Here is a 26601-nt window from a genome sequence, read left to right on the forward strand (position 1 = left end):
AAAGTCTCTTTATATATGTTGATAATGTCGAAATGGATAGACAGCCCTAGAGAATTTACATTTTCCAGTGCGTCAATGAAGAAAGAGAGAGATATATCCGGAAAATCTTCTCATATACTTCTTCTCCCATTTAATTTAGGTACTGACTGCCTGATCAAATGTCACACGCCACTTACAGTTGAGCGCATGCCTTATCTCATCATCGTGTCCGTTTTCTATGCTTGCTGAGTTATCCATTGATCCACTCTCTCGTGCCCGTACGAAGCAACAAGCAGAGGCTGCACAAATGCATCGACCTCTGCTGGTTGGTTCTCAAGCAGCAGCCTCTCAAGCTGCAAGCTTTGCGCCGGAGGAGCTGTATCTTGAATGAATAACTCCCACCACGTATGCGCAGACGGGGAGTCCCACAGACCATTTGTCACGGTAAAGCTGACTCCGCCAGGGCAACACGCCCAGCCTTGTTTCAGCGTCTGATACATGCCTTGGACAAAAATGATGGCAACGTATGTCCGCCGGATTGATTCGGCAGCATACCATGCGCGCCAGAGAGCCGGCACACTCCCGTCAACGCGAAATGCGTTTGGATCTGATATACCGCCGCATCTATCCGCAGTTATAGAGGAAGTCAGGGAGGCCTTTTCATAAATGGCTAATTCCGCGTCCTTGCTAGCACTCTCCCACAGCTGACCGGCCCATGACAGGAGAAGGTCCATGCTATTCTCCGCCTGTGCTCTTGACCGAATGTCACCGTCAAATAAACGAATGATTTGGTATATTAGTAAGGTCTGGGTGCGCGCTAGGTAATGAAATGTGCCTGATGTAGCTGTGTCTTCGCCAGCATCTAGGCCATCTTCAAGCTGATCAAGTAATGCATTACAGTTGCCTTCGATAATGCGGAGAATGAGTCCTTTATTCGCTGCCGTCTTGGCAAAGTATGCTGCAGTGGCGGTAAAGGCATTTTGTATGCAACTGGGCAGGTCGTCTTTATATAGATGTGCATGAATAAAGGGACATGAGCAATCATTTACCCACTGTTGCAGCCAGGACAGGATCCTTTCTGTAGAGTCCAGAAGACCGCCACTTAAAGACTCAGATTGCTGGTATGGAGCCGGTTGGTGAACAATTGCCCAGGACTCGGGTAGCAGAAACCACACAGGCGGATGAAAACACGTGTTCATGTTATTAACAAGATCATTGAAGCCCCATAAGTCTTGAGATGGCGGCGGCGTCTCTACCGCAGCGAGAATGCCGGTGCTGGCCAACGCTGGCATGTCTTTGAAGTCATCAGGCAGCTCAATCGTCAGTTTGAGTGGTGGATACCGGCAATTCAGCCCCCTCTGTGAGCAGCGTCGACACGCCGGCAAGTTCTTGGTACATCGTCTCTTGGCCTTGGCACATGCGATGCATGCTGAGCGCGGCGGAGGCGATTGTACAGCATTTTTCGGCATCATGGGTGTATTCAGTAGCTTGTTAGCGAACTGTAAGTGTTGAAAAGGCGAAAGTACGGTTCGCTTCCAAGGCCGGTGGAGTTGGCGGGATGAGCTCCGCAGACTGTCCCGCTACGGCTTATACGGCGGATAGGCTTCCGCATAGAAAAGTTGATGTGCAAATTGCGACAATCATCTTATATGGAACAAATCGTGATATTATCGTGATATTATCCCCCTAAAAGAAACATCTCTCTCCATGGAATGCTTGTAAGCAGCGGATGGGTGTCCGCCTTATTTCGCGACAATTGAGCCACGATGGTGAAAGAGCTTTCTAGGACATAGACTATAAGAATAGAAGCTCACACGCAACAGTGTCAGAGTTTGGCTCCCTACAAATAGAGATCCTGAATTGTATCTTAATTAGTGTGCTGAAACCAACATCGCCAAAATGCTCATCATCCCTACCAAAACCTCGCACAAGAAGCCCTACCCGGCCATTTCTCCTGAGCGAGCTGAGCTATCTCAAGCAAGCAGAACGATACTCGTAACTGGAGGCGGATTAGGCATTGGATTCGCCATATGCAGGGCTTTTATCGCTGCTGCTGCATCTCGGATCATCATCGTCGGACGCCGCACTTCTGTCATTGACGATGCTATTGCCAAATTGGCCGATATTGCCAAAATCCAAGGCCGCGCTACTATCTTTCTGGGAAAGCAATGCGATATTGCTGATTTAGACTCTTCCAAGGCTCTCTGGGATCAGCTAGCAGAAGAGGGCATCACCGTTGACACACTGGTGCTCAATGCCGCAACTCAAGGTGGTCCTGGGCCGATATTGGAACGAGGAACTGCCAAAGTGTGGCAAGATCTCGCTATGAATGTCCAGTCTACGATCTATTTCACGGAGCGGTTTCATAAGCAGCCTAGTAACAATAAGGTGAGGTGGCGCAATGAGAGATGACCGTTTCATCTCCTCTAAGTCGAAATCTAGAGCTATCTTAAAATTCGTAACTGGCTAATACTATACCTGCAGAAATATCTTGTCAACGTCTCAAGCAGAGTGATCCACAAGTTTGACGGACCGGTCAGACTCCTTCCTTCTTACAGCTTCACAAAGAATTCCGCCGCATTCTTCCTCCAGCAGGTCGCGCTCCACGTTACAGCAGAGGACATGCAGATTGTGAGCTTCAACCCCGGATCGATCCTCACCGATGCTACTAGGAGGGCTGGGTTTGACGAGACAAGTGGTATTGACTTCGACGACGGTATGAAAACAGAATCTTCATCGTTCCTTGCTGCTAGTGTGAGAATACTAACTTTGTGCTGTACTGCAGAGAACCTCCCTGGTCACTTTGCCGTCTGGGCCGCCAGTCCAGAGGCGAAACTCTTACACGGCCGGTTTGTTTGGGCGCATTGGGACATTGATGAACTGCTTTCGGGAGAGACTGCGCAGAAGCTGAAGACGGATGACAATTATCTGCGACTTGGCGTTATTGGGTTGGCTTAAGTGAGGTACGATATAACCTTTTCAAGTCTCTTGGGAAAGAATGCCGTTACTTTTTCGTACAGTAAACTACACTGTCTTCGAAGATAGACGTTGAGCATGGTACACTTGAGCAGCAATAGTGAATTGTCAATAGAGCAAATAATGTATTGGCAGATGTCGAGACATCCTAATTCCATTATAGTAGCACACACGCAAACATGTACAGACAGAGGGCTTCAGCATTAGCAGGATCTAAAGACCTGCAACTCATAGGGTAACATCCGTTATAGCGGAGAAGTAGGCTGAACAATTTGTATGTAGCATCCAAACCATTTAGTACTCTGTTATCGTCTGGCAAGCATGGGCCAGAATCAAGGAGTAAAAATCTTGTGCCATGGAGTTATTATGAGAGTACGAGTACCTATTACCGCAGTGTCTTCTCAAGTCGGCCCCACTCCGCCTTATTCCGACTCATAGAATCCGGACCAGGGTCCGCGTTGAATACTAATCATTATTACCAATCTACCAAGATACGGCAACTGCCGAAATGTGAGAAATTATCGGGAACATACTGACTGGTCTGCTATTCCGACATGACGAGCCCAGCAAGGCGATATACCACTTAGATCTTTCTAGAACAAGTGTGCGTCCTGCAGTGTTGAAGGTTAATAGAAGAGTAAGAGGCACAGCCTTCTCTCAAGCTTAACTTTAACATGCGTTTAATTGACATTAAGTTTTGGTCCCGCGACTAAGATCTAGGGTCAGAAGCCTTTTTACTTCTTAAAATGCACAAATATTAAAAGCACTGATTCCCATTATGGATGGTACTCTGCAACTGTAATAATGATCACGTAAGGCAGCTTGGCCAAAAAAATTGCACCATAGGCTCGTGAGACTAATCAAGGCCCCATGTTGACCTTTGATCTTCGTCATGTTGTAGTCGTGTAGTAATTGCGTCGTGGCGTATGGTTGCCTATACTCATTGCATCACGGCGAGCGCTCTAACTCAATCCAAGCAGAGGTCTCAAGCCCCTTCCACTGCATTTAGACAGCTGCTCTACCTAGTTAAGCCGAGATACAGCAAGAAAGCCTGCAGTATCATATCCGCTACTCAAGCGCAAACATGGACACCGCGAGTGAGAGCCGGATAATTATTCCTCGAATCAAACCGTCTTGCACACAGTGCCAGCGATCAAAGAAGCGATGTGACCGGGGCAAGCCTCATTGCTCTGCATGCGTAAGGTAAGTTTGACAGCTCAGTCGAAAGTAGAAGTTGCGATTAGAAAATTGACGTCTCATTTCTTAGATATGGAAGAGAGTGCGTGTACCTCTTGAGAGATGACTCAATGTCAGTGTCCAGCGTGGAAACCGCGTCTTTGTCACCGGCGAAAGCTCCCCAAGATAGTGAAGAAAGCCCTCATGCAGTCTTCTTTCTCGATTCTGTCTTATTTCGGCGCTCTATGAATCGACTACCAGAGCTAGAACTCAGTTTCAAGGATCCACTGCTCAACTTCATTGGAGACTTTACTTCCGACAGAGATTTCGTGCACTTATACTTTTCGACTCTTCATCCATCGATACCATTTTTATCAAAGAAGAAGTTTATGGAGAGAATATTAAATCCTCTGAGTCCTCCACGGCCAGCAAGTCTGCTTCTCATTGCTACAATGAAGCTACTAGCAGATCAGCGTCCGGAACAGGGACCTCGGTGTAAAGCTTATTACTCAATAAAGAGCAGCCTCTTAGAAGCAGAGAGCTCACGTAGTCTGGAGCTACGCGTACTGCAAGCTATTATCCTAATGGCCGTATTTGAGGTTGGGCATGCAATTTATCCAGCTGCATATCTTACCGTTGGCTACTGCGTACGATATGGAAGTGCACTGGGTCTTCATAAAGCTGTGGAACGCTATTCTGAAGAAGGCTTCAGTGTTACCGAGTCGGAAGAGCGGCGGAGGAGTTGGTGGGTTATTCTCGTCTTAGATCGGTCAGTATACAGGTCTCTCTTATCTTTCTCTCAGTGCTAGCCCTCTTCCAATTCCCCCATCGCTGAGAGTGTTGCTGCTGCGTATTACATCTAGCTAATTTAGAGTTTAGCTATATGAACCTAGGGTGTGCTGATAGAGCATTCCTTACGGCAGACCCAAGTAAGAACAGTATACTTCCAATTGACGACGCGATCTGGGAAGAAAATGTACGTCCAACTGCCCATCATCGACGCCACAATCACTTACACTTGTTAGAAAGAAATGAATGCACCAGTGCGCAGGCTCTTTGAGCCACCAACAACGGCAATGGGTCGGTTCTCTTTGACCGCGCAATCTGCGATTCTGTTAGGAAACGTCTTTCGCAGCATACACGAGCCTCCTTTTTCAGAGGCATTCTGGCAAAACGATGTTAAAGTACTGGATAGTACGCTCGTTGCGCTGACGAGCGTGTCACTAGAGGAGGGTCGCCATCGTGGGATTGGAGTGTGCAGTCCCTCTACAATCTGCTATAGGTATGTACTATGTAAATGCCAGGTATCTCAAACCATGTTGCTAACTTACCGATAGTGGTCGCCTGCTTCTTCATGATAGAGAAAGATATGCCGTTGATGAGTTTCCATTTGCTGCAACGGAAAACTTTCTACCCCAAGACTTCAAACGTGATATTGCAGCTGGAATGCTTCGATTGGCCAATGCCATACTCTCCTCAGGTTGTTGCACCACCGATGAGATCACTCCATTCTGTGTTGAAGCAATATACAGAGGCGCAGTATTTTATGGGCGAGAGCATTCTCGGACAGGTAACTTGAGCGATGCAGCCGCATGTGCCACTATCAAAGAGGCTCTTAATGAGATAGGCAAGAGATGGAGAGCTGCTAGTAAGTTTCTCATCATTATAGCTCAGAGTGAGTTAAAAGCTGATCTATTTAGCTTTGTATGCTCAAATGATTGATGCACGAATCGTCACCGGTATTTTATAAGGTCCGCCCTATGATCTACACTGATATAGGCTCATTGCCTTCCACAGCCATTGGAGTGAGCTCACTAAATCAGATTTTTTTTGGTAGTTATTAGAAAATATTAGAAAAAGTAGTATTATCTATAGATGCAATTGCATAGTTCTAGAATGAGAAAGTCTATATGTGATCTAAATACGGCGATTTTTGATTGAAGCGAGGCATCCGAGACCGATATGGATATGGTGTCTTAGTCAGTCCGAATTGGTCCTAATTGTAGTCTCCATATGTTCCGAACGGGGGAACCGTCCCTGCAGAGCTTGGCGGTGTAGGCAGTTTACCGTCCAAAAACTCCCCAACGACCTTTGTGAAGTAGCTTGCGTACTGGAAGAGATGGCCGTGACCGCTGCCGGGGAACATGACGAAATTGGCTCGCGGTAGCTGTCTAGCCAATACATAAGAGTTTTGCGTCGTAACAATAAGATCGTTGTCTCCAGCAGTCACAAGAGTGTCCTTCTGAATTGTCTGCAACAGGGAATAGGGGACCGGGTCGGCATCCCAAGTCAAGTAAGCCTGAGTAAGATTGACCAGATCGTTTCCAGAGGTAAACAGTTCAACTTCAGGCTCTCCGTGCTTTCCAGCAATTCCCTTTCGCGCGGTGGTGCTTCTGTTGAGCCAAGCCTCGCCCAGGTTGGTAGATGCAGATGAAAAAGGTGGAAAGAATATGTCGACAATTGTAGCATCTCGCACTGGGTTGAAAACACTGGATTGCACTTCATTCATCGGTCGTTGAAGGTCCGCCCCAAGACTTGGTCCGGTGCCAGAGAGAACCATCTTGTTAACCACATTGGGCGCGTCGAGAGCCAACTGTTGGGCAACGAAGCCGCCCATGGAGAAACCCAAAACATCAACATGTTGAGTATGCAGAGACGGCAAGAGGACATTGAGAAATGCAATCAAGTTGACGGCGAAGCCTCTGATAGAGGGTGCGATATGGCCTTGGCTATGTCCGATTCCGGCATAGTCGTAGGTGATGAGTTGGCGGCCAGTGGCCGTGAGGTTGTTGATGACTTCAGGATCCCAGGTATCAATTGTTGCCCGAACATGGTTGAGCATGAGCAAAGGAGGCGAGTGACTGTTGGCAGTAGAGTTTCCAATGAGACGGTATGCATATTTGATGCCTTCTGCATCCAGGTACAGTGTTTTGGCTGTCTCTTGAGTTGACATTTTGAAAAATTGAGTATTCGAATAATTACTTCTGCTCGAGTTTGTGTAGCTGCTGGTAGTTGTAGAAATCGTGTTGATGAGGGTAGACGACAGGCCTTATATATTTTTTCATCTTCATGTTTGCTTTGACTCTAAGTTGGTCTTTCTTCGTTTTCACGCATGAGATTTCCAAATACATCCATGGCCATTTGTTTACTACCTAGTCTTTGCATATTGCGGATTACGGAATACTAGGCCTGTATTCTTGCTGTATCCCGCCAACTCCTCTATTCCGACTTAATCCGCCCCTAATCCGATCGATCCACTCTTCAGCACCGCACGCCCGGCTCTTCCCCAGATTGGTAAGTCACACATACTCTAATGAGTAATGCATGTAGCTGTTAGTCCAAATCAATTACGTCTCCTGTGGGCGAGCTTTAACCCGATGCATTTTCCATGATTGATAAGGCCGGTGTTTGGTATACATTCGTATCGAGAGAATTGATTTGTGATTCCAAATATATATGCTTAAATAAGCTGTAAAGAATTGGTGTTACGAAGAGCTTTTCTTGGTCCCTGGTTTAATGATCGGATTTAATAAAGATATGCAACGTATATATAAGTGAGGATGCGGTAAGCCAGCATACATTCCGTAGCATCGCCGTTTAGAAATACCTTGGTAGACGAAGAATTTATTGATTACTATGGCAAGTTGGCTTTGAAAAGAAAATAGCATGGTTATCCATGAAGAATACGATACGTCTATCGAATATAGAGGACGAAGCATACATCGTGCTGATATAAAGGAATAGTTGTCTTGTGAAAGGCAGTACACTTCAAGTACGTTGGGGCTCAGCCAAGGTAAACGGATTTAAGAAATAAGCCAATTCACCGTAGAAAGCAGGCGAAAATAACATGAAAAAGAGTAAACATTGAGCAAGTATGAATATGCGTGAGTATGTTGTGTTTAGCCAAAGTCCATAGATGCCGCTCACGCAGCAGCTAGAGCACATAGCCAGGGCATTTCTCATTCCTCATTCGTGACCTTCTAACACCATCGTTCGCGTAAATCAACCGGGCGATGGATGTGGAAATATCTGGCTTGGCATCCCCGCTATAAGAGCTAGATCGAGTGGAGAAATAATATCAAGGGCAGAATTCTTACTCCATGGAGCAGCGACAGACAAAAAAGTTTAGTTGCATCTTATAGACATCTGCCTGCAATAGATGAAAGACTAAAAATATTTTTGGGCACCCAGCGTTGCATAACCCTTTTGAGCCATACCGGCTGCTCTCAAAGACTTACACCCAATGCTGACTTTTCGTTCCTGGATCAAAGGAGGATCTGCAATCTGCGGCTGAAAAGCTGAACAAGCCCGGCGCTATCGATTTCATAGCTTCAGCGCCTAAGATACGGCTAGACACCAATCTGGAAATGGCCTTTTCGACGTTGAAGCCATAATATGTGGCGTATGGCTTATTCTTCTTTTTTTTCTTCTCCTCTCCTTTTTCTCTTTTTTTACTTTTGACAGCTGGAGGCGTTTAACGCAGAGATCGCTCTGATCAGGGGTAACCGCCAGCACTAGCTGGTTGCGATGACGGCGTGCTTCTCTACACTCTTTTCACCTTTGTCACTCTTTTGAACAGTATCTTTTACGACTCGTTCTTTTAACAGTATTTTTACGATTTACTCTTTTATGATATGATCCAACTTTAACACTCCACACACTCTTTTATTTCTCACATTCGTTAATCATGTTGAATTTATTACTGCTCCGAGGCCGGCGTCCTGCGACGTTGGTCGGAATCGCCTTCATTCTAAGTACTTTCCTGTTGATAGTGATAACCCCTGTAAGTCGTCTTTGAAGCCAATACATTTTGCACACCAACTCATTCTGTGAGAAGCACAACATCCGACAGCCTGGCTCAGAAACCATCAAGCAGCCATGGACTACCAGTCGCATTTTCCAGTCGCCATTGAATCAGAACCAGAATCAGAATCAGAATCAGAATGGCACAACATCAAATCTTTCTCTTCCTACGGAAAGAAAAATACACATCCTGCTCCCAGCCACAAAGAGCAATGTCAATTTCTGCAAGACGCTCCTAACCATGACGATTCTCGGCTATCCTAGTCCTACGATTATTGCTTGGGAAGACAAGGACAAAGCCAAAGGCCTATTAGGAGGCGGTTCGCATTTTGCAAAGATTACGCGAACGTTGGACTATATCAACGACCCTGTGCGCCGCAGCCAGCCTGGCTTTGACGATGAGCTTGTTTTCATGCTTGATGCCTACGACATCTGGTTTCAGCTACCGTTGAACATATTATTATCCCGTTACGACGCCATTATCGAGGAAGAAAACGCCCGGGTCGCTCATCGTATGGGAAGAGCTTACAACAACGAAGGCATCAACTCCAAAATCGTCTTTGGTGCAGGAAAACGGTGTGCACCCAACTTACTCAACTCTGTCTCTTGCTATCCCGTGCCCGAATCACCGCTCCCGAATGACATTTATGGAGGCAATACGGACACTCTCATCGGAATCAACGAGTGGGCCAGTTTCCGGACTCGTTATCTTAATTCGGGATACACTATCGGTCCTGTTGGTGCGATGCGTCACGTTCTAGAGCGGGCGCTAGAGAAGTTAAAAGAGTGTCAGAACCGGAAAGATGCTTCGTTTGATGACGAGTCGGGAGCTTCTGATTTCTGCTACCATGGCAGCGATCAGAGCATCTTTGTCGAGATGTTTGGCGAGCAGGAGTATTATCGAGAGGTTATGCGACGACACCACCGGACCGGAATAGACGACATGCTCGACAAAGTCGTTCCAGGGCGAGCTGGATCGAAGCCTCCTCCAACTGATGTTCAACAAGCTCCTATTACTGACCGCCTAGAGCCAGGGTTCACTCACCAAAAATATAACAAGACACATCTACCTAACAAGCCTTTCGAGTTTGGTATCGCCCTGGACTATTGGTCTCTGCTAGGCCATCAGACTTCGAATGCTCTCACTGACGCGAGGTACATTCGTCACAGCCGCCTGTTAAAGTCGCAGGTTGGCAAACAGGGCAAGTTTGAATGCGTGCCTAAAACTGATAGACTGCCTCTCCCACTGGATCTGCCTGGAAATCAGCAACTGCCATGGCTCGCGGGTAGCTATCCCAATGAATGGGAGACGATGCCGCTTTACACAGAGATTTGCATCGGCACCGTTCCTGTCATGATACACCACAATTCTGTGGAAAAGTATCACCGAGAAGAGCAGTGGAACCAGACCTGGTGGCATGGCAGGTCGAGGATGCTGCTGGAGCAAAGACGGAAAGAGGGCGCGCCTCAGCTACATGAGGGCATTCCCACTGATAAGGGGAGCGTTGTCTTGTGGGACGATTTGTGTCCGAAGAAGATGGAGAAGGAGCTATTTAGAGAGCCTGAGCTTAAAAAGCCTGAGGCTATAAAACCTGAAACTACCGAGTTCAAGATGCCCGAGGCTACGAAACCTGAGCCTATAATGTCTGAGGCTGTACAGGCAGATGCTATTAAAGCTGAGGGGATAAACCCCGAGTCTACAGCGCCTGAGGCTAAAGCCCTTGAGGCTAAATAAAGGGATGGGTATATAGCATAGATTAATTGCACAAGAGGCGCATATGGGAAGATATGAGGATATCTGCATTTTTAACACATTTATTGGATAATATTTAAGAACGACATAGCTAGGCAGGGATATAATGCAACCATCATATCATTGAACCTTGACATAATTCTCCATACCACTCTTTTATAAACCAAAAACGCCATGTATGAATATGCACACAAATATTGCGTCATTACAAAGTGATATCCCAAGTCTATTTCCGTCCCTTGCCTCTGCTTCCTCGTCCAATATCCAACAATCTCGCCTTCTTGTGGAATCTGTCTCCCATCTGGTGTCCACTCCCTCTCGGCCCATCTTCTGTCTCAGCTCCACGTTTCCGGCTCTTCTCCAGCATGGCTCTCACGCCAGAACCAGCACCGCCCTCCTTTCGCTTCGTCAGGCGATCAATACGATCAATGCCCTCGCCGAGATTATGCCACTCCTCGCCACCAAACTGCATCCGACCACTTCGGTTGGCCTGCTTCGCCTTCTTGGCACGGTCCTTCTTGCTCTCTTGAGGCAGACGAGTGAAGTTTGCTTCTTCGTACTCGGTCCGCTCGGCCTCGTCTCTGCGTTCTTGAGTCGTCTTCATTCTGCGACCGCCTTGGACGATGGTTGTGCCGATGCTAGGCTCGGCCATGGGTGCGGATGAGAGCTCGGAAGCAACGAATTCCTCCATGGTGTGTGAGCGCATGGGGCGACGAGCGGCCTTTTCGCGAGTCTCTGTCGTTTCCATGACTTGGCGCTCGCGACGAGGCGGGCGGTATACGCCGGCAGGGGCGCCGTCTTCTTCGCTGCGTTGGGCGGGACGGATGGCGACGTCGTCAATGAGAGAGCCCATGTTAGGGGCGGCTCCGTTCTTGGTTTGTGGCTTGGAGAAGCCAGTCTCTTCGGCTTCAGAGTCGTCTTCATCTTCGTCTTGTTCAGAATCTGAGCCGGATTCATCTGTGCTGGAGCCAGTCTTGGCGCTATCCTTGATCTCCTTGATCTTCTCTCGTCGCTGCGCATCTTCCGCCGTTCGTAGGAATCTGTCAATGGAGAATCGCAGCTTCTCTTCCAGCGGTCGGGCTCCCTTTTCGAGGTACAGGCGCAGCTCAACAAGTTTCGACCGCACCACTTCGTCTAAATCTTCGTCCTTCTTTTTTGACGCATCCTTTCCGTCCGACTTGGCATTCCGTAACTTGACGAGGATTAGGAAGACCAGGTTTTGGAGATATGAGAGCAGCAGCTCGTTCTTGACGTCGAGAAGCGAGATTCCATCTTTGGGATGCTCAATTGTGGAGATTTTAGAGGTTCCTTCTTGCGCGAGAGACAGCGACTGCGTTAGTGACGCCAGCAAGGCGGGTAATGTTGTTGCGGCGGCCATGATGTGATGAAGCGGGTATTGATGCTCAGCAAAAGCGACTTTTGGGCTGGTGGTAAAATTTGGATGGACTTGAGAAATCGATATCGATTGAACTTTTTAGTGGGGCATGTGGCGCATCCTTGCTGTTCCTGCGCCTTGCTAAATTGGGGCTAGTGCATTCGCTGCACTCTACCCTGCATTTGATGTGGATGACGGAATCTATGAAGATGAAGATGTATCCTTGAAAGGAGCATGATTGTATTATCATTGGTCTTACTAAGATCTAATGTGACTCGATATAACAATTGAATTATTTGAAATCCTAGCCAATTGCCGTAAACGACGAAAAAAAAGGCTAATCTGTATGACATCTTCGAATCAAAAGCAACGATAAATGTAGTCAATCTCATCAAGTGTGTGCAAAGCTTGACAAATAATAAGAATTTGAAGATCTATACTGTTACAGCGACATAACGCTGCTATCTGGCTTTTGTTTTTGGTTATAAATACAAGTTACTGGTAGTATATCATGTCTCTCCTTTTAACGCTTCTAATACGCTCCTCCAAATTTTCACACCACGGCATTCATGTTGCCTTTTCAAATAAAATCCCTCTATAGAGCCTCACGCATCTCCCGCTTCATCCTTGTAACAGTTCCAACGCCTCCGTAAACCAGTCCCGTGTACACCATCGCAACGCTTGCGCCGGCATTCAACACCTTGAGCGCCTGTTCTCCATTTGTGATACCTCCAGTCGCGAAAAGGACCTTTTGCTCTCCCTTACCACCGCCCGGTTGCGAGTCAAGCAGCTTGCGGTATCGCCCAACAAGATCCAAGGTTCGCTCAAACATGGCTGGGCCGGAGAAGCCACCTACCTCCATCAGAGCCTTTTGTTCTCTGACAGAGAGTCGGGCTCCCTTGGGGTTTAGGCCGGTTCGTCTCTTGGTGGTGTTTCCGACAATGATGCCGTCAACGCCACTCTTCTGCACAGCCTGGACGATGCCTTCCATCTGGGAGTCCTCGTCTTCGTCGGGAGAAACCTTGACCATCACTTTGGGGCGGGTCTTTCTATCGGTTTGAGAGGCTGCATCGACAACCGCTGAGAGGAGTCGTGATAGAGGCTCCGCTGCTTGCAGGTCTCGAAGGCCGGGGGTATTGGGGCTGCTGACGTTGACGACCAGGACATCGGCATAGCGAGCCAGCCGCTTTGTGCAGTAGACGTAGTCTGAAGCAATGGCTTGCTCGTCCTTTTCATTCGTCTCCTTGTTCTTGGCGATTTGCACCGCAAGTAGGCGTCCAGGCTTCAAGCTTCCCACAGGAACACCGGCTTCACCACTGATGATTTCCTCCTCGCTGACTCCTATTGAGCGCGCGAATCGTCGCAGTCGGTCCCGCAGGCGGATCGACATGTCGTCTGCTCCCCTCGAGTTGAGGCCGTATCGGTTGATCATTCCGTCCAGGATGGGCACTCGGAAGACTCGCGGCTTAGGGTTTCCCTCCTGAGGCAGCGGCGTGCAGCCTCCGATTTCAACGACGCCAGCTCCCAGTGCAAACAGCGCATCGGGGATTTCGCCATCCTTGTCAAGACCTGCAGAGATGCCGATGGGGTTTGCCAATTGGTGCTCAAAAACGGAGGTTGCGAGGTTGGAGTCGCTCGCAGAGTCGCGCTCTCGAGGATTCAAGCCCACTTCATACAGGAACTTCAGCGCATTGACACCCACGTGGTGCGCATCTTCAGCGTCGGGGACGACGGTCCGAAGCACCGGCGGGACGACATATCGGTGGACAAATGCTCGCGTGTCGGTCGCATAGAGGTACGAGGCGTAAAGGGCTGCTGCGAGCGCTCCGCTATAAGCCGCGACCTTGAGTCCGCTGCCGGAGCTGCTGGCGCTGCTTGTCGAGCTTGAATTGTGGCGCCGGGGGATGGATTTTTGCGAATGCGGGCATATCGTCGATCGGGGAGCAGCTCGGAGGCCTGTGGCGGCCAAGCGCGGTCGGAGTAGTGAGGCAGACATGATTGGCGCAAGACACGGCGCCGTGTCAGCTTCCAATGGCTTGTGGATTGGCGTTTGGAAGGAGATCGTGAAGCTGCGATCTGATATGAAGCTGGAGGTGGATCAAGCGAGGTCGGGAAATCGGGAGGAATCATCCGGCCAACTGTGTTGGTTTTGAATGCGCACTGTATTCTCACTATATGTATACCAACTACTTCACACGGCGCGCGAGAGAGATGAGAAAGAACATTATGCGAGGCGGTGTAATAGGTGTATAATGTATTATTTACGTAAGATAATTTTCTGGCCCTTTCCGATGAGAAGGCCCATGTACATGAATATTGCAGAGATATCATCTCGAGCTACATATTATATGTACAGAAAGGTGGCTGCTGAACGCTTGTATAAGTGATACTATCGTGCCCACTATCACCATACCTACGCGCCCCAGGGGTGTTTCTGGACCGAGGGACTACCTCTTATAAGTCGTCTAGAAGCCGTATAAAGGCACTAAACGATTTTCTAAGCCTTATGAAAGGCACTGGAAGATTTCCTAAGCCTTTCAGAGGAGTTATTCTTACAGGGACAGAAACACCCCTGGGGTGCATAGGTAGGAACAAAATAGAATTTGTTGGATTTACGCCCATACGCGTCAACCCAATAATGCACCCACAAATGTTCCTAAATATCGTCACAGCACGTACTTATTTTCTCAAATGCCGGAGCCAGGTACACGTATGCCTTTACTCTCTATGTACCAATCGCCCTGGGCCGGAGGGAGGTTAGGGAATTTGTGACTTTTCTGGATGTATTTGCCCATAGGCGATGAACGGCTGGACTTTTAAGATTCATCGTAGGGGACTAAACTCAATTGCTGCCCACATAGGGACGCCTCGTGGAGCTGGTTCTTGAGTTGAACTAGAGTCAGTCCTTATATATGTAACTACGGGCCTTTTCCGCCGCCAACTATACGGGCTTCCTGCTGTAGATAAAGTACAGAGATGTAGACGAGGACTGCACAAGGGCGTGTGATAAAGTATCTTGATGCCAAAGTAAAAGACTAATATCTCTCAAATGAAGACATGGGCGGAAGAGCACTATAAATTGTGTAAAACTCCTATTCTTCTTGGAGAGTTGGCCTGCATCCTCTTCATTTCCATCAACACAGAGCAAAGAATCCAATAGACGACCAATACTTTCACATTGCTCTGAAGTGCTTTTATACAACAATCAAATCAATATCAAGCTGATTATCACACTGCTTTGAAGTGCCTTGTTACCAACGATCAGATCAGTACCCAGTTGATGATCGTACTGCTTTGAGGCACCTATCTATCCAGAAGTCAAAGCAATACCCAGCTCATTGTCTGAACACCAACTCAGAGCAAGACTACCACAGAGACTACCAATACATTCCCACTGCTTTAGAGCGCTCTTCTATTCAACGATCAGATCAGTACCCAGCTGATAATCATACTGCTCTGGAGTGTCTTCTATCCGACAGTCAAGTCAATAGCCAGCTGATTGTCACAATATAAACACAGAGCAAGACTACCAAAGAGGCAACTGACACATTCTCATTGCTTCAAAGCGCCCATCTGCTCAGCATTATATCCTTGCTGCTTTGAAGTACATCTATCCAACAATCAAATCAATACCCAACTGTTCATCACAATGTTCAGGGTACATAACAGCAATAATTTTCTTCCGATGAGCGTCGATGCGCCTAACAGAGTTACAGAGCTGGAAGATACCACTCTAAATTCTGCGCAAGATGGACCATCATCAGTCCCAGCTTCGTCATTGCCTTCGTCATCACCAATTGTTCTCGCACAATTCCCACTGGACGTTTTGCTCTCGATCCTAGACTATCTGCCAAAGTCCAGCATCATTTCTCTGGCCATGACTCACAAGGCCCTTTACAATGCAGTGCACCTTCTTTTCCAGGAAGGAAAGCTAGCCTTTGAGCGTCAAGATATTGTCGACTTCATAAGGGCTCTGCAAAGAGATTCCCCCAACACCTATATCTGTGCTGCATGCAATAAACTATGCCCCTTGAACCCCAACGGCACATGGGGAGACCAAAGCCACCAAGATTGCAGCGCCTCCTCCTACTGGGCCTGGTGGGACTGGTGTTCGGCTCAAAGGCGGTATTCAAATGCGGACATCAGGTCACTCCTCTGGCATCCCGCTTCGAGGGAGGCCAAACTCGCCTTCATGGACGCGTACCTGGTTATGGACCGGCATTTCCTTGGCAGTCGATACGGATTGCCGTTGCGGAACCTGGAACGACACGCTGCGTTCGAAAAATACATCGTTTTGAATAACGATATGGATTTTGGCCAAATTGATTGGGATGACGATGATGAGATGGCGCGAAGGCGACAGTCTCTGAACCTCTTCAACCAAGGTGTTTTCGACCAAGGGCTAGGGCCAAACGAAGCCAGCTTGTGGAAGCCTTGGAGGTTCTCCTTTGACTACGTCCCCAAAATCATCAACGACGAACTCTTTATTGGCAGGTTCAACAGGATTGACGGACCTTTGGTGTCTTTCGAACAGTTTGCAGCCCTCCTGGGCAGCATCCACCTACCAATCTGTCACCACCTGGAAATTGTGTCGGAGCCGTACGGCGACATCCTCATCCAGCACACCGACGAGCCGATGAACCACCTATACGCCGTGATTGACAAAGAGACTGATGTGCTATATGGTTCATGCCCAGACTGCTTCGCGGACTACGACTTTTCTGTGAAAAGAGTCGAGGACCAGCAGGAGTGGAGTGTGAGGCTTTCCACGTACCATCGTCTCGGGGCCTGTCGCTCTCCATACGATCCTAAATGGAGTCGTCTTCACCATGACTACTCGACAAGGGTCCAGGATTCTTTTGAGAACTTGATAGATCTTGATTTATTCCCCGGCGGAGAGGCGGAGCGGCAGTGGTACGCAAGACTCGATCAGGAATTTGCCGCCAGAAACCTTGGCAGCCTCGAATGAATTTGATGAAAAAGGATCACAGAGCAACTGGGAAGGGTAGACTTGTTATGATTTGTATATTATTACAGCGATAAATCCTGTCAAAACTTGGTGTATATTGCCACAGCGATCAATTTTGTATTAGTTGGTGTGTTATTATTAGTGTATTACTACCACAGCGATTGATACAGTCACTAGTTAGTGTATTATTACATTGTTCACAAATTTCTAGTCCTGATGCCTATATCAGCTGTAGTCTCAATGTGCATGTGCCTATCGACTCCAGTGTATGTCCCTCCCTTCTTTCCTGGAGGCCGCTTGACGACGATTCGGGTACGCGTATAGCTCTCCTTGGGGAATATTTCTATGTAAGACCCTGTATGTTCATCAAAAGCCCTGGACCCCAGTATTAGAGTTTAGCACAGGAAAGAGTCATTGCTCATATAAGCTCGGAGCAAAGTGGATTGAGTGGTTCCCGGGCCGATCGGGGCGGTTGAGCAAGGTTGGCGCTGGGTCCTTCAGCCGGATCGAAGTCTTCGGCCGAGAGAGCCTCGTACTTGGTCATAGGTGCTATAGAGCTTACTTCTTGGAGAATCTCCTCTTGTTCCTACCTATGCATAGTTCTGGATATCTAACAGACTCTGGGGTTTCCAATACTGCAGCTGTGGTTCCACCTCAAGGAATGCTTCTAGGATCTAGACTTACTAGGTACATTGAGGGTCTGTGTTAGGTCATTGGTGTAGCTTCTAGAAAAAAGCTAGAATATGTACCCTGTTTAATTTTCCTGGCAGCGAACCATGCTTTCAGTTTGTTTGTGGCGCCAATAAAGGGTTCAATTGGCTGCTGAGTCTTGGGTGCCCAGTGGAGTCGAGGTAAAACTCAGTCCCATGTACAGGAGTTTTAGGCGTCTCACTCATTTGCTGGGGACTTGCCGCGGCATAGCCTCTGCCCTACCCGTATGCTGTTCCACATTAAGCGCGCCGGCGAAAATTATATAATTTACAGGCGTTGTTTGTCCGTAGTTGGCGCAACCAGCGCCGCCTTTCCGCGCAATCCTACGGACGAGCTCGGACGGGCCCTGCGCTGTATCATATCGCCGGGTTGTTCATCAGCACCGAATAACCGCCTGACCCAGCCAAACGGGGAATTTTCCTTCCGAGTCCGATTGATGTCATGATCTCGTGTAAGATCTAGCACCCTGAAGGGACGAGATTACTGGAGCTTGATTAGGCTGCTGGGTGTAAGCCTCGGCTCTTTGGATAGCCGCATTCGGGTACGTGCCCTTTTTTACACGTATCGTGCCACTAAGGTTTACTGACCTGATCGCGGTGACCGAGGAATTCCAGAATTTGGAATTTCGATACGGCTGCTGTTGCCGCTAAGGACCCAAATGCCGATTAGCATTGATTGTTTCTCATCGTTGCCCCCTGGATGCTTACAAAGGAAAGCATCCGAGATAGGATATACCAGAAATAATTTGAGTTACAGATGGGACGGTATCAGCGTCTAGCTGTATGGCCCGGGTGCTTAAATAGTGGCCGCGTCGCATCGTCGCCAGTCTTGCGTCATGGACTCAGAAGCAATAACATCATCACAAAGACTGCTTTCTTAACCCTTTACACGCCTCGACACGCAACTCCTGCAACGACACGATATTTGCACGTTTCACCCAGCATCTCAATCTCACACAAAATGTCTTCAAGCTTGATTCCGGCCAACCCGGCTGATCTCATGGTCATCCGCAATGTCACACCCAACGTGGTGACCTTCTCTGTGCCTTTTGCACGATTCGGCAGAATCCAGATTGGCGGCCGTGGAACGCTAGGTATGTACATGCATTTGATGTCTCACCATTCCCACATAATAAGGGCTTAGCGCCCAGAATGTCTCACCAATGCATGCAGCTGTGCTAATCGCATCATCCAACAGTGAGGCTCACAACTGGCAATCTCGCCGTCTTCTCGCCCGTTGCCCTCACAGAAGAGACCAAGGCCAAGGTCGCAGAGCTGGGCGGCAACGTCGCGTACATCATCGCGCTGGACTTTGAACACCACATCTTCGTCTCTGAATGGGCTGCGCAGTGGCCCGAAGCCAAGATTATCGGCCCAGAGGGTCTTCCTGAGAAGCGCGCAAAGCAGACCAAGGACCCGAAAATCAACGACGACAAGTTTGCCGTTGTCTTCACAAAGGAGGGAAAGCGCGACATTCGAATCAGCGAAGAGTTTGACGCTGACTTTGACTATGAGTACGTCGATGGCCACGTCAACAAGGAGCTCGTCTTCAACTACAGGCCAGACAAGGTCTTGATTGAGGCGGATCTGATGTTCAACTTACCGGCTACTGAGCAGTACAGCAAGGTGCCTGAGTCGGAGAGGCCCAGCGGGTTCCTGAACAAGATCTTCCACAGCGTGCAGAACACCAGCGGCGAAGCCACCTGGCCCAAGCGGTTCAACTGGCATCTCGCCAAGGACCGCAACAGCATGAGCGACAGCCTGAAGGTGATTGATAAGTGGGATTTCGTCACGCTGATTCCTTGCCATGGTGATGTGCTCGAGGGAAATGGAAAGGATATCTTTAGGAAGATATTCCAGTGGCACTTGCAGGGGAAGATGTAATTTCGGCAAAGGGCTGCTTGTAACGTTTTGTAAAGGAGTTTGATGATACCTGTAATTAATTTGGCAAATGCACGCTGATATTCTTAGACATTCGCAATCTTGTTTGACTAACTAATTAGAGACTTTCTTGACCGCATCTAGACGTTGTATTATGAATAAATTCGTCATCATAGACAAATGAAGCTGCGTGTGAAACTGAATGACCTGGATGTGACCTTGTCTGCGTATTTGACCTCGTGAGAATACTTCGAAGCACTATTAAAGCAGGCAACTGCTAATAGAGTGCATGTCTCAAGCGATATTAGCTTCGCATATTGCATTGCTGGATGCGTGCAGCCGCTGTGTCGCAATTGGACGGAATCATCTTGGATGGGGGCCAAAACGCAACGGCGGCAAGGCGGCTTCGGCATTTCTTTGTGTGCGTCAACGGGACGTGAAAAGTCACACTATATATGCTTCACAGCATTTTCAATAGTAGTCATGATATATACCTTAGTGCCGTTTCAGTTTCCTTGGCTAGATGTCGCGCAACGCCTTAAACGTCCATTAGACTCGTCAAGTAAGTGTAAGCCATACAATCCATTCCTTATTTGAATCTACAATTCTAATGCACTTTTGCAGGCTATGGCATGTAGCTGCTCAATAATCTGCTCCATACAGGCCACAGTCGTAAGCGGATTGATAGTACAAATGCGCAGACTGGTCCGGCCATTGACTTGTGTAGTATGAATCATAGCAATATTCTGCTGCAACGCGTCTGTAGAAATGATGCCATTCAACTGATCCGCAGCATTCTCCTCCATCCCTTCTGGGCAGAATCGGAAAGTGACGGTGCTTAGTCTGGCCGGCGACGTGATCTTCCAATGTTGTAATGTCGCCAATTTGGCTTCTGCCGCTGCAGCGACCAGAAATCCATGATCAATCATCTGCGCGATCGTGTCCGCTCCCAGCACTCGTAGCGAGAACCAGAGTCTCATATGGCGAGCCGGCCGTGTAAGCTCAATGCCGTAGTTGAAGAGATTCGGCTGGTCCTCTCCGGATGCAATGTCTTGCAGAAAGTCGCCGCTGAGGGTAAAGCTCTCTGCTAAATGCCTTCTGTCACGAACAAGTGTAATGGCACAGCCAAACGTCTGGAATAGCCATTTGTGAGCGTCCCACGCAACGCTGTCCGCGCGCCTAAGCCCTGCTACCAGCGAACGGTATTGCCCTGATAACGCAACGGAGGCGCCGTAAGCACCGTCTACATGCATCCACATGTTGTGCTCTTGAGCCAAGTCTGCAATCTCGTCCATGTGGTCGATGGCCCCCGTGTTAGTTGTACCACAGTTTGCAACAATAAGGAATGGGACAAGTCCTTGGCTTTTATCCGCAATAATGGCCTCCTCAAGCTTGGCTATGTCCATGCAAAACGTCTTGTCCGAGGGTATTTTTCGCATTTGGTTTTCGAAAAAGCCTAAAATCCGGAGGGCTTTGGGTACGCAGAAATGGGTTTGGTCAGAGAAGTAGATGATGCCCTTGCTTCGATCGTCCTGCTTCAAGCGTTGATCGCGCGCAGCCGTCATGGCCGTCAAATTGGCCACGGAGCCTCCAGAGACGAAAAGTCCACCTGCCGAAGAGGGCAAGCCAATTTGAGCAGCCAGCCAAGCAATGAGTTCCAGCTCAATGGTTGCTATCCCAGGCCCTCCTCGCCACACCCCAGAAAAGGTGTTGAATGCAGATGTAAGTGCGTCACCAAGCCAAGATGCAGGAGTTGCGACGGATGGAACAGCTGTTAAAAAGCGCGGGTGGCCAACACGCGTCCTAAAGGAATAGATGTCGTTCATTTCGCCAATGACTTCCTCGACTGTGCGTGTTAGTGTTGGCACTGCCAGCTCTCGAATTCTAGCTAGATCTTCTTCGGCAGCCGGGCGAAATATCGGACTGGTCTCATCATGGTTCAGATCGCTGAAATGAGGCAGTTGTCTAATCGCATCTCGTACTTGCGCTGAAATAGATTCTAGCGTTTTGGTGTAATCTTCTGGTGCGTAGGAACCTATTTTCAAAGTCAATCTAAGGAGACGGAAAAGTACAAAAAGCCGTCCTGTGAGCTTTAGACAAGAGAAAATGCACAGAGGCAACCTCTGAGTATAAATAGGCAACTATGAGTTGAACACGGAAAGAGAATATGCTTCTTTTGCCGCGCTGACGATGGATCCGTTCTCCACGGAGTCTTAGCTGTAGCATTATGAACTTTTGTGATTGAACATAATAGTCCAGACCGGACGATCAAAATAACATATTATGACAAGAAAGGCATAAGCGTGTAAGAATTTAGCTGCCAGAGTATACATGTCTATATGAGGCTACTCTGCCGAAGCTTATCTTTTCGAAAGGGGGAATTTTCGCATCATCAATAGTGTGACTGGTATGGTAGGCGATGTGGAGCCGCGGAGGCTTGACTATAGCTCCAGAATAGATTTAGTATTATACATTGCGATCTTTTCAACGACTCGGTTTTGGTGAGCCTTTGACAAAAAAAGACAGTTGAGTCATTTGCGGAATGGCTCCGTCCACTGCTGGTTCGAGCTAGAGACAGCTGCGGGCGTCTTTTGCCTTTGGGGCGGTTGGATCCATAGTTGGCCGTTCGCTAAGCTATATTACGAAGTTCTATCTATTCGTAGTGTTATTAGTGTGCTGACAGATCTCGCCATCGCCGTCTGAGTTGATGATTGTGTATGGCCCGTCTGTACGTGGAAAAGCGGCTCGAATGTATTAGCATTCAGTCAATTGTGTAACTGGCAATATATATAACAGAATCAAGCACACGCCCAGTTCTTTGCATCATTCACAGAACCCGCACCGCTATACTTTGCTTTCTGTGGCCAAGGACAAAGAGGCCGTTGCGCATGTACACCCGAATTGGGATTGATCAAGCTGTTCCAACTCGTCGCAACAATCTGTTTCACAGCATTCCCGTTTTCCACCCAGTCCACCAGCGCCAGCAGCGCATCATGTTGCTTATCCTGGAAGCCCGGAACTGACCACAGATTCGTGGCCATCGTCGTAGGCTGGAACGTAGCTCCAATGTTCCACGGCGCGCCTACCGTTGTCAAGGCGCAGTGCTGCATTCCTGGGATGAGGAAAAGACGGAAGAAATCCTGGGTGCTCTGCAGGCTCCCAAAGTAGTCGATGGTACGGTTATAATATGTCTCCGAAATTCTCGTGGGCACAACGCCGTCGGATTGGCCGTGGTACATGATGATTTTTCCGCCGCGGTTTTTGAAGGGAGATATGTTGACCTGATCAGCTGTTGGATTGCCAGGATCGTGCTGTTCTGCAAAAGTGACCAGACTCTCGTTGAATGTCCTCCAGTCCCAGTTGGGGTCGTTGAGGAGGAAGTTTTGAACGTATTCCACTCCAAAGGCGTGCGGAGCGGTCCCATTAAGGTAGAGGGACCATTGATCCTCTGAGCTGTAAGTGAGACCATTGGCAAGCCACCGGCCGTCCACCGAGGAGTACCAGTCGTTATAGATCTTCTTGGCAGTTACAATCTGAGCATCTGTAAGGCAGTTTGAGGAAGCAGAGCCTTTGCAGCGTATTGGGGTATAGTCAAAGTTGCATAGCTCGGGACTGCTCACTATGCCGTCGGCAACCCCATCAACTCCATCGCATTGACGAATAACTTCGGCCCCAAGGACTGAAAAGAGTGCGAGTGGAATGTGTTTCGGGTCGGTCACGGGCAAGTTGTACATGCCAAGCTGGACTACATAGTTGTTGAGGTGGCTAGTGTACCAAGCCGCAGCGCCAATAAGAGCGCCGTCGAAGGTATCAGGAGATGTTTGTATTTCCTTGAGCCCTTGACGGCCACCAGTCGAGCACCCGCTGTAATATGAGTACTTGATGGATGCTCCGTAGTAAGCCTGAGTGAGTGTCTTTGCGAGCTGTACGCTTCCATGCATCGCGCGCCAGCCCCAGTCTGACTTGGTATCCTCGTTGTTCAGCGCCCAGGTGACGTCTGCTGTCGCCGAATTGTGGCCTGTGTCTGTGGAAACTGTTGCGAAGCCAAGATGCGTCCCGGGACCCCTAGTTAGAGCAGTTTCAGTTGGATGAGAACAATCAGGGATGCTGATATCAGTAGAACTTCATGAACGACTAATACATACATATCAAGCCAATTGATTCCTCCACCAAAACCCCCATTTCCAATGGCCAAGAGTCTGCCGGTCCATTGACTGGAAGAGGGTAAAAACAGTCCGAATCGATAACTTGACTCGTTGGAGCTGACCACCTTGACAGTTACTGCGCATAAAGCAGGCAGACCAGTTGGATTGTACGGATAATTGAGATCTGCCGCTCCTTCGCCATATTGTCCGTTTTGCGGCACAGTTGCGACTTTTTCAATGCTCGCTCCTTGCGGGAGGACCTTTGTAAATGTCGATGAGCTGCATGTTGCTTGCACACTCTCGTCTGAATCCGAGTGGACTGGTAGTGAAGTGGCAGCAACTGAGTGGAGCGCGTACGCAAAGGTAAAGAGCAGAGCCTTCATCACGGAAGATGATGATGGTAACGGATAGAGGCGAGTAGCTGTTTTGCTCTTATGGTCTGAGTGCAGATGCAGCCGGAAAGACTAGGGATGTTGGCTTTTTATACAGAATATCCCTAAAGAAAAGACCAATAACTCTTGCCCTGATTAAATCTTGTTGTCTTCAATTTTTGTCATATCTCCTAGAACTATTGAATTGACAGGCTGGTTTGACAACAAACATGGTTACACCTCTTACGGGTCCGGCAATTGCAAGCAACAACAATTGGCTAGATTGGACCAGCCTTATGCTCCCTAGGAAGCGCGCAAATAGTAAAGTCACAACCCCTGGCATAGAGTTCCCATGACAGCTTCAGACAGTTATGCTATTGATGAAATCAACCGAAATACCCTGGTCTCCCCCGCGTTTTCCCCGCGTTCTCCATCTGTCAAAAATTGCTTATTTTTCTAGTTTATTGTCACATGTGCATAGTCTAAGTCTAAAGATCATAAATCTTTTAGATTGTCTATTGCAATATTTCTTTTCAATTGCTTCATAATTGAGACAACTCTTCTACATTATGCACTCATATTGATGTTAACACTTCTATACTGGGTAGACACTGACCCGTCTTACAGCAGCAAAGCTTGGCATAACAATCTTGAGCCGGTAGTTTAAATCGGGAAATATCATATCCCCGCAATCTTCTAGTTTAGTGTCCCCGCTAATCTCTTCCTCTTGCATTCTGTCACACCTCGATATTAGGCAGATTCTCTAGATACTACTCGTAATCTCTCTTTGACCGGCTGCGTTCGGTTATTTCGGCTGACTATTGCCATTATTGAGCCATTTTTGGCGTTCTATTGACGTTCCAGGCATACACATACATGCTTGGTAGGTCTCATGGGTGGCCAAACCCAGCATTGGACCTGATGTTTATAGCTTGGATTGCCACACTCAATGCTACCATCCAGCATCACCCACTTTCTCGCCCTTGTCCACCCCCTGCCAAGAAAAGAATACGTTGTAGGTCGAATCCAAAGGACCGAAGCGGCTTCAGAGCCTGCAAATCAAGGACGGTGAAGGCAAACGAGCCCCTATACATCTATCAAACTGCTGCCTGCAACCAACAACGGCCCAATTGTGGGCTGGCGGGTAGTTTCGCCAAGCCTGACCATCCCGGCCACTGTACCCCTATTTCCAATAAACACAAGCCAACAATCCACTCACTGAGCATGATTGACTGCTAGCTTCTACAGTCTCTACTTGTAATACTATAAGCAGCTACAGTCCGAGATCCATGGCGCATGAACACCTCTCGATTAAGTTACTCAAGCGAATTTGTCATCCGCGGAATCCTCTCACTTACTGCTCTTCACATTGACCGCTTCGATTCGTATCAGCAGAGTATGTACATATCAGAAATAGTGGAGCTTCACAATGCTGTTCATTGAAATGGACATTCTAAGTTCTTTTTACCCGTAATGATGCGTGGAAAAGCGAAGCTCTTCTAGTAGCTATTGAATACTTTAGACAAGACTATGAAAAGATTTCCTACTTGTCCACAGCGAGCGAATATCGGACCACGTAAAACATGACTTGACTTCATAGTATCATCGACTACTACATCACGTTGCTAATGGTAGTGATAGTGACACTTTATCCGCCTTTAAAGTTCTTTTATACTCTTCATCTATCTACAGCGAACCTGATTATACTCAGGCCGATCGCATAGCTCGGAGAACGAGACGTGTATAATTGCTAGATCAATATCCTAGCAATGCAGCAAGGGTGTAACACTTACGGTCTGGTTTACTATAGGGATGTCACCACATGAATTTACATTGTAACATAAGTCTTACTGGTAACATTGTGATTGAAGTGCCGTATAGTTATTTTTGTATAAGAGATGCATATATCTCCCAAGTACAGCGATAAGAAGAGTAAATGCTGATGAATAGTTGTGAAAGGCTAGGTAGCGCATGGGGTCTCGTGTAGGCCATTTGTTTTAAGATAGAAGTGGTACTGCTAAATATTGCATTTAAACAGAGCAAGTATAATGTCATCATGATAGCATGAAAAAGCGACCGTATCATTCCCCCAAGTGAAAACATAGCAGTGTTACTCAAGTCTTACACAAAGTCTACAAAACAGCCACTCACCGCCGGCCTGCTACATGTGTATTTTTCTAATCTGACGCTGCCGTGCATAATCGCCTGGTTGCCCCCATTCCTACATGGTAACTGGCATAGAAAATTAAAGAACTACTCGGAGATTTATGCAGCACCATCTTTACAACACTATCGCCAAGGCCTGTAGATCAACATGCATATAAACCATAGTGCACAAAGCCTCGATTGCTATTGAGAAACTACGTCATATTAGGGCAGTACATACCATGAATAAATCCATAAAAACAGTTATTAGATGTAGTGAAGATAATTATTGGTAATAAGTTAAGTCCATATTAATCT

At 47.9% G+C, this 26601-nt stretch overlaps 10 protein-coding genes across 10 annotated transcripts; 5 read left to right on the forward strand and 5 right to left on the reverse strand.

Annotated features, from left to right (window-relative positions):
* Positions 1 to 215: 215 nt before the first annotated feature.
* TGAM01_v204045 (hypothetical protein) lies at positions 216 to 1448 on the reverse strand (the record flags this gene model as incomplete). Its single annotated transcript, XM_018800595.1, has 1 exon — positions 216 to 1448. The coding sequence occupies one exon, from the start codon at positions 1446 to 1448 to the stop codon at positions 216 to 218; it is 1233 nt and encodes a 410-aa protein (XP_018666060.1).
* Positions 1449 to 1878: 430 nt separating this feature from the next.
* TGAM01_v204046 (hypothetical protein) lies at positions 1879 to 2937 on the forward strand (the record flags this gene model as incomplete). The annotated part of the gene is made up of 2 exons (XM_018800596.1): positions 1879 to 2367; positions 2464 to 2937. 2 exons carry the CDS (start codon positions 1879 to 1881, stop codon positions 2935 to 2937), a joined length of 963 nt encoding a protein of 320 aa, XP_018666061.1.
* A 1102-nt stretch (positions 2938 to 4039) lies between these two features.
* Positions 4040 to 5881, forward strand: TGAM01_v204047 (hypothetical protein; the record flags this gene model as incomplete). Its single annotated transcript, XM_018800597.1, has 6 exons — positions 4040 to 4158; positions 4223 to 4900; positions 5011 to 5107; positions 5157 to 5413; positions 5469 to 5779; positions 5832 to 5881. The coding sequence occupies 6 exons, from the start codon at positions 4040 to 4042 to the stop codon at positions 5879 to 5881; spliced, it is 1512 nt and encodes a 503-aa protein (XP_018666062.1).
* Positions 5882 to 6127: 246 nt separating this feature from the next.
* Positions 6128 to 7084, reverse strand: TGAM01_v204048 (hypothetical protein; the record flags this gene model as incomplete). Its single annotated transcript, XM_018800598.1, has 1 exon — positions 6128 to 7084. The coding sequence occupies one exon, from the start codon at positions 7082 to 7084 to the stop codon at positions 6128 to 6130; it is 957 nt and encodes a 318-aa protein (XP_018666063.1).
* A 2091-nt stretch (positions 7085 to 9175) lies between these two features.
* Positions 9176 to 10669, forward strand: TGAM01_v204049 (hypothetical protein; the record flags this gene model as incomplete). Its single annotated transcript, XM_018800599.1, has 1 exon — positions 9176 to 10669. One exon carries the CDS (start codon positions 9176 to 9178, stop codon positions 10667 to 10669), a length of 1494 nt encoding a protein of 497 aa, XP_018666064.1.
* A 244-nt stretch (positions 10670 to 10913) lies between these two features.
* Positions 10914 to 12065, reverse strand: TGAM01_v204050 (hypothetical protein; the record flags this gene model as incomplete). The annotated part of the gene is made up of 1 exon (XM_018800600.1): positions 10914 to 12065. The coding sequence occupies one exon, from the start codon at positions 12063 to 12065 to the stop codon at positions 10914 to 10916; it is 1152 nt and encodes a 383-aa protein (XP_018666065.1).
* A 592-nt stretch (positions 12066 to 12657) lies between these two features.
* On the reverse strand, positions 12658 to 14058 carry TGAM01_v204051 (dihydroorotate oxidase; the record flags this gene model as incomplete). The annotated part of the gene is made up of 1 exon (XM_018800601.1): positions 12658 to 14058. One exon carries the CDS (start codon positions 14056 to 14058, stop codon positions 12658 to 12660), a length of 1401 nt encoding a protein of 466 aa, XP_018666066.1.
* Positions 14059 to 15711: 1653 nt separating this feature from the next.
* Positions 15712 to 17031, forward strand: TGAM01_v204052 (hypothetical protein; the record flags this gene model as incomplete). The annotated part of the gene is made up of 1 exon (XM_018800602.1): positions 15712 to 17031. The coding sequence occupies one exon, from the start codon at positions 15712 to 15714 to the stop codon at positions 17029 to 17031; it is 1320 nt and encodes a 439-aa protein (XP_018666067.1).
* Positions 17032 to 18498: 1467 nt separating this feature from the next.
* Positions 18499 to 19625, forward strand: TGAM01_v204053 (hypothetical protein; the record flags this gene model as incomplete). The annotated part of the gene is made up of 2 exons (XM_018800603.2): positions 18499 to 18835; positions 18940 to 19625. 2 exons carry the CDS (start codon positions 18499 to 18501, stop codon positions 19623 to 19625), a joined length of 1023 nt encoding a protein of 340 aa, XP_018666068.2.
* Positions 19626 to 22420: 2795 nt separating this feature from the next.
* TGAM01_v204054 (feruloyl esterase B) lies at positions 22421 to 24150 on the reverse strand (the record flags this gene model as incomplete). The annotated part of the gene is made up of 2 exons (XM_018800604.2): positions 22421 to 23687; positions 23768 to 24150. The coding sequence occupies 2 exons, from the start codon at positions 24148 to 24150 to the stop codon at positions 22421 to 22423; spliced, it is 1650 nt and encodes a 549-aa protein (XP_018666069.2).
* Between the last annotated feature and the right edge of the window lie 2451 nt (positions 24151 to 26601).

Source organism: Trichoderma gamsii, assembly GCF_001481775.2.
Source record: "Trichoderma gamsii strain T6085 chromosome Unknown Scaffold_11.2, whole genome shotgun sequence".
In the NCBI taxonomy this organism is placed as follows: Eukaryota; Fungi; Ascomycota; class Sordariomycetes; order Hypocreales; family Hypocreaceae; genus Trichoderma; species Trichoderma gamsii.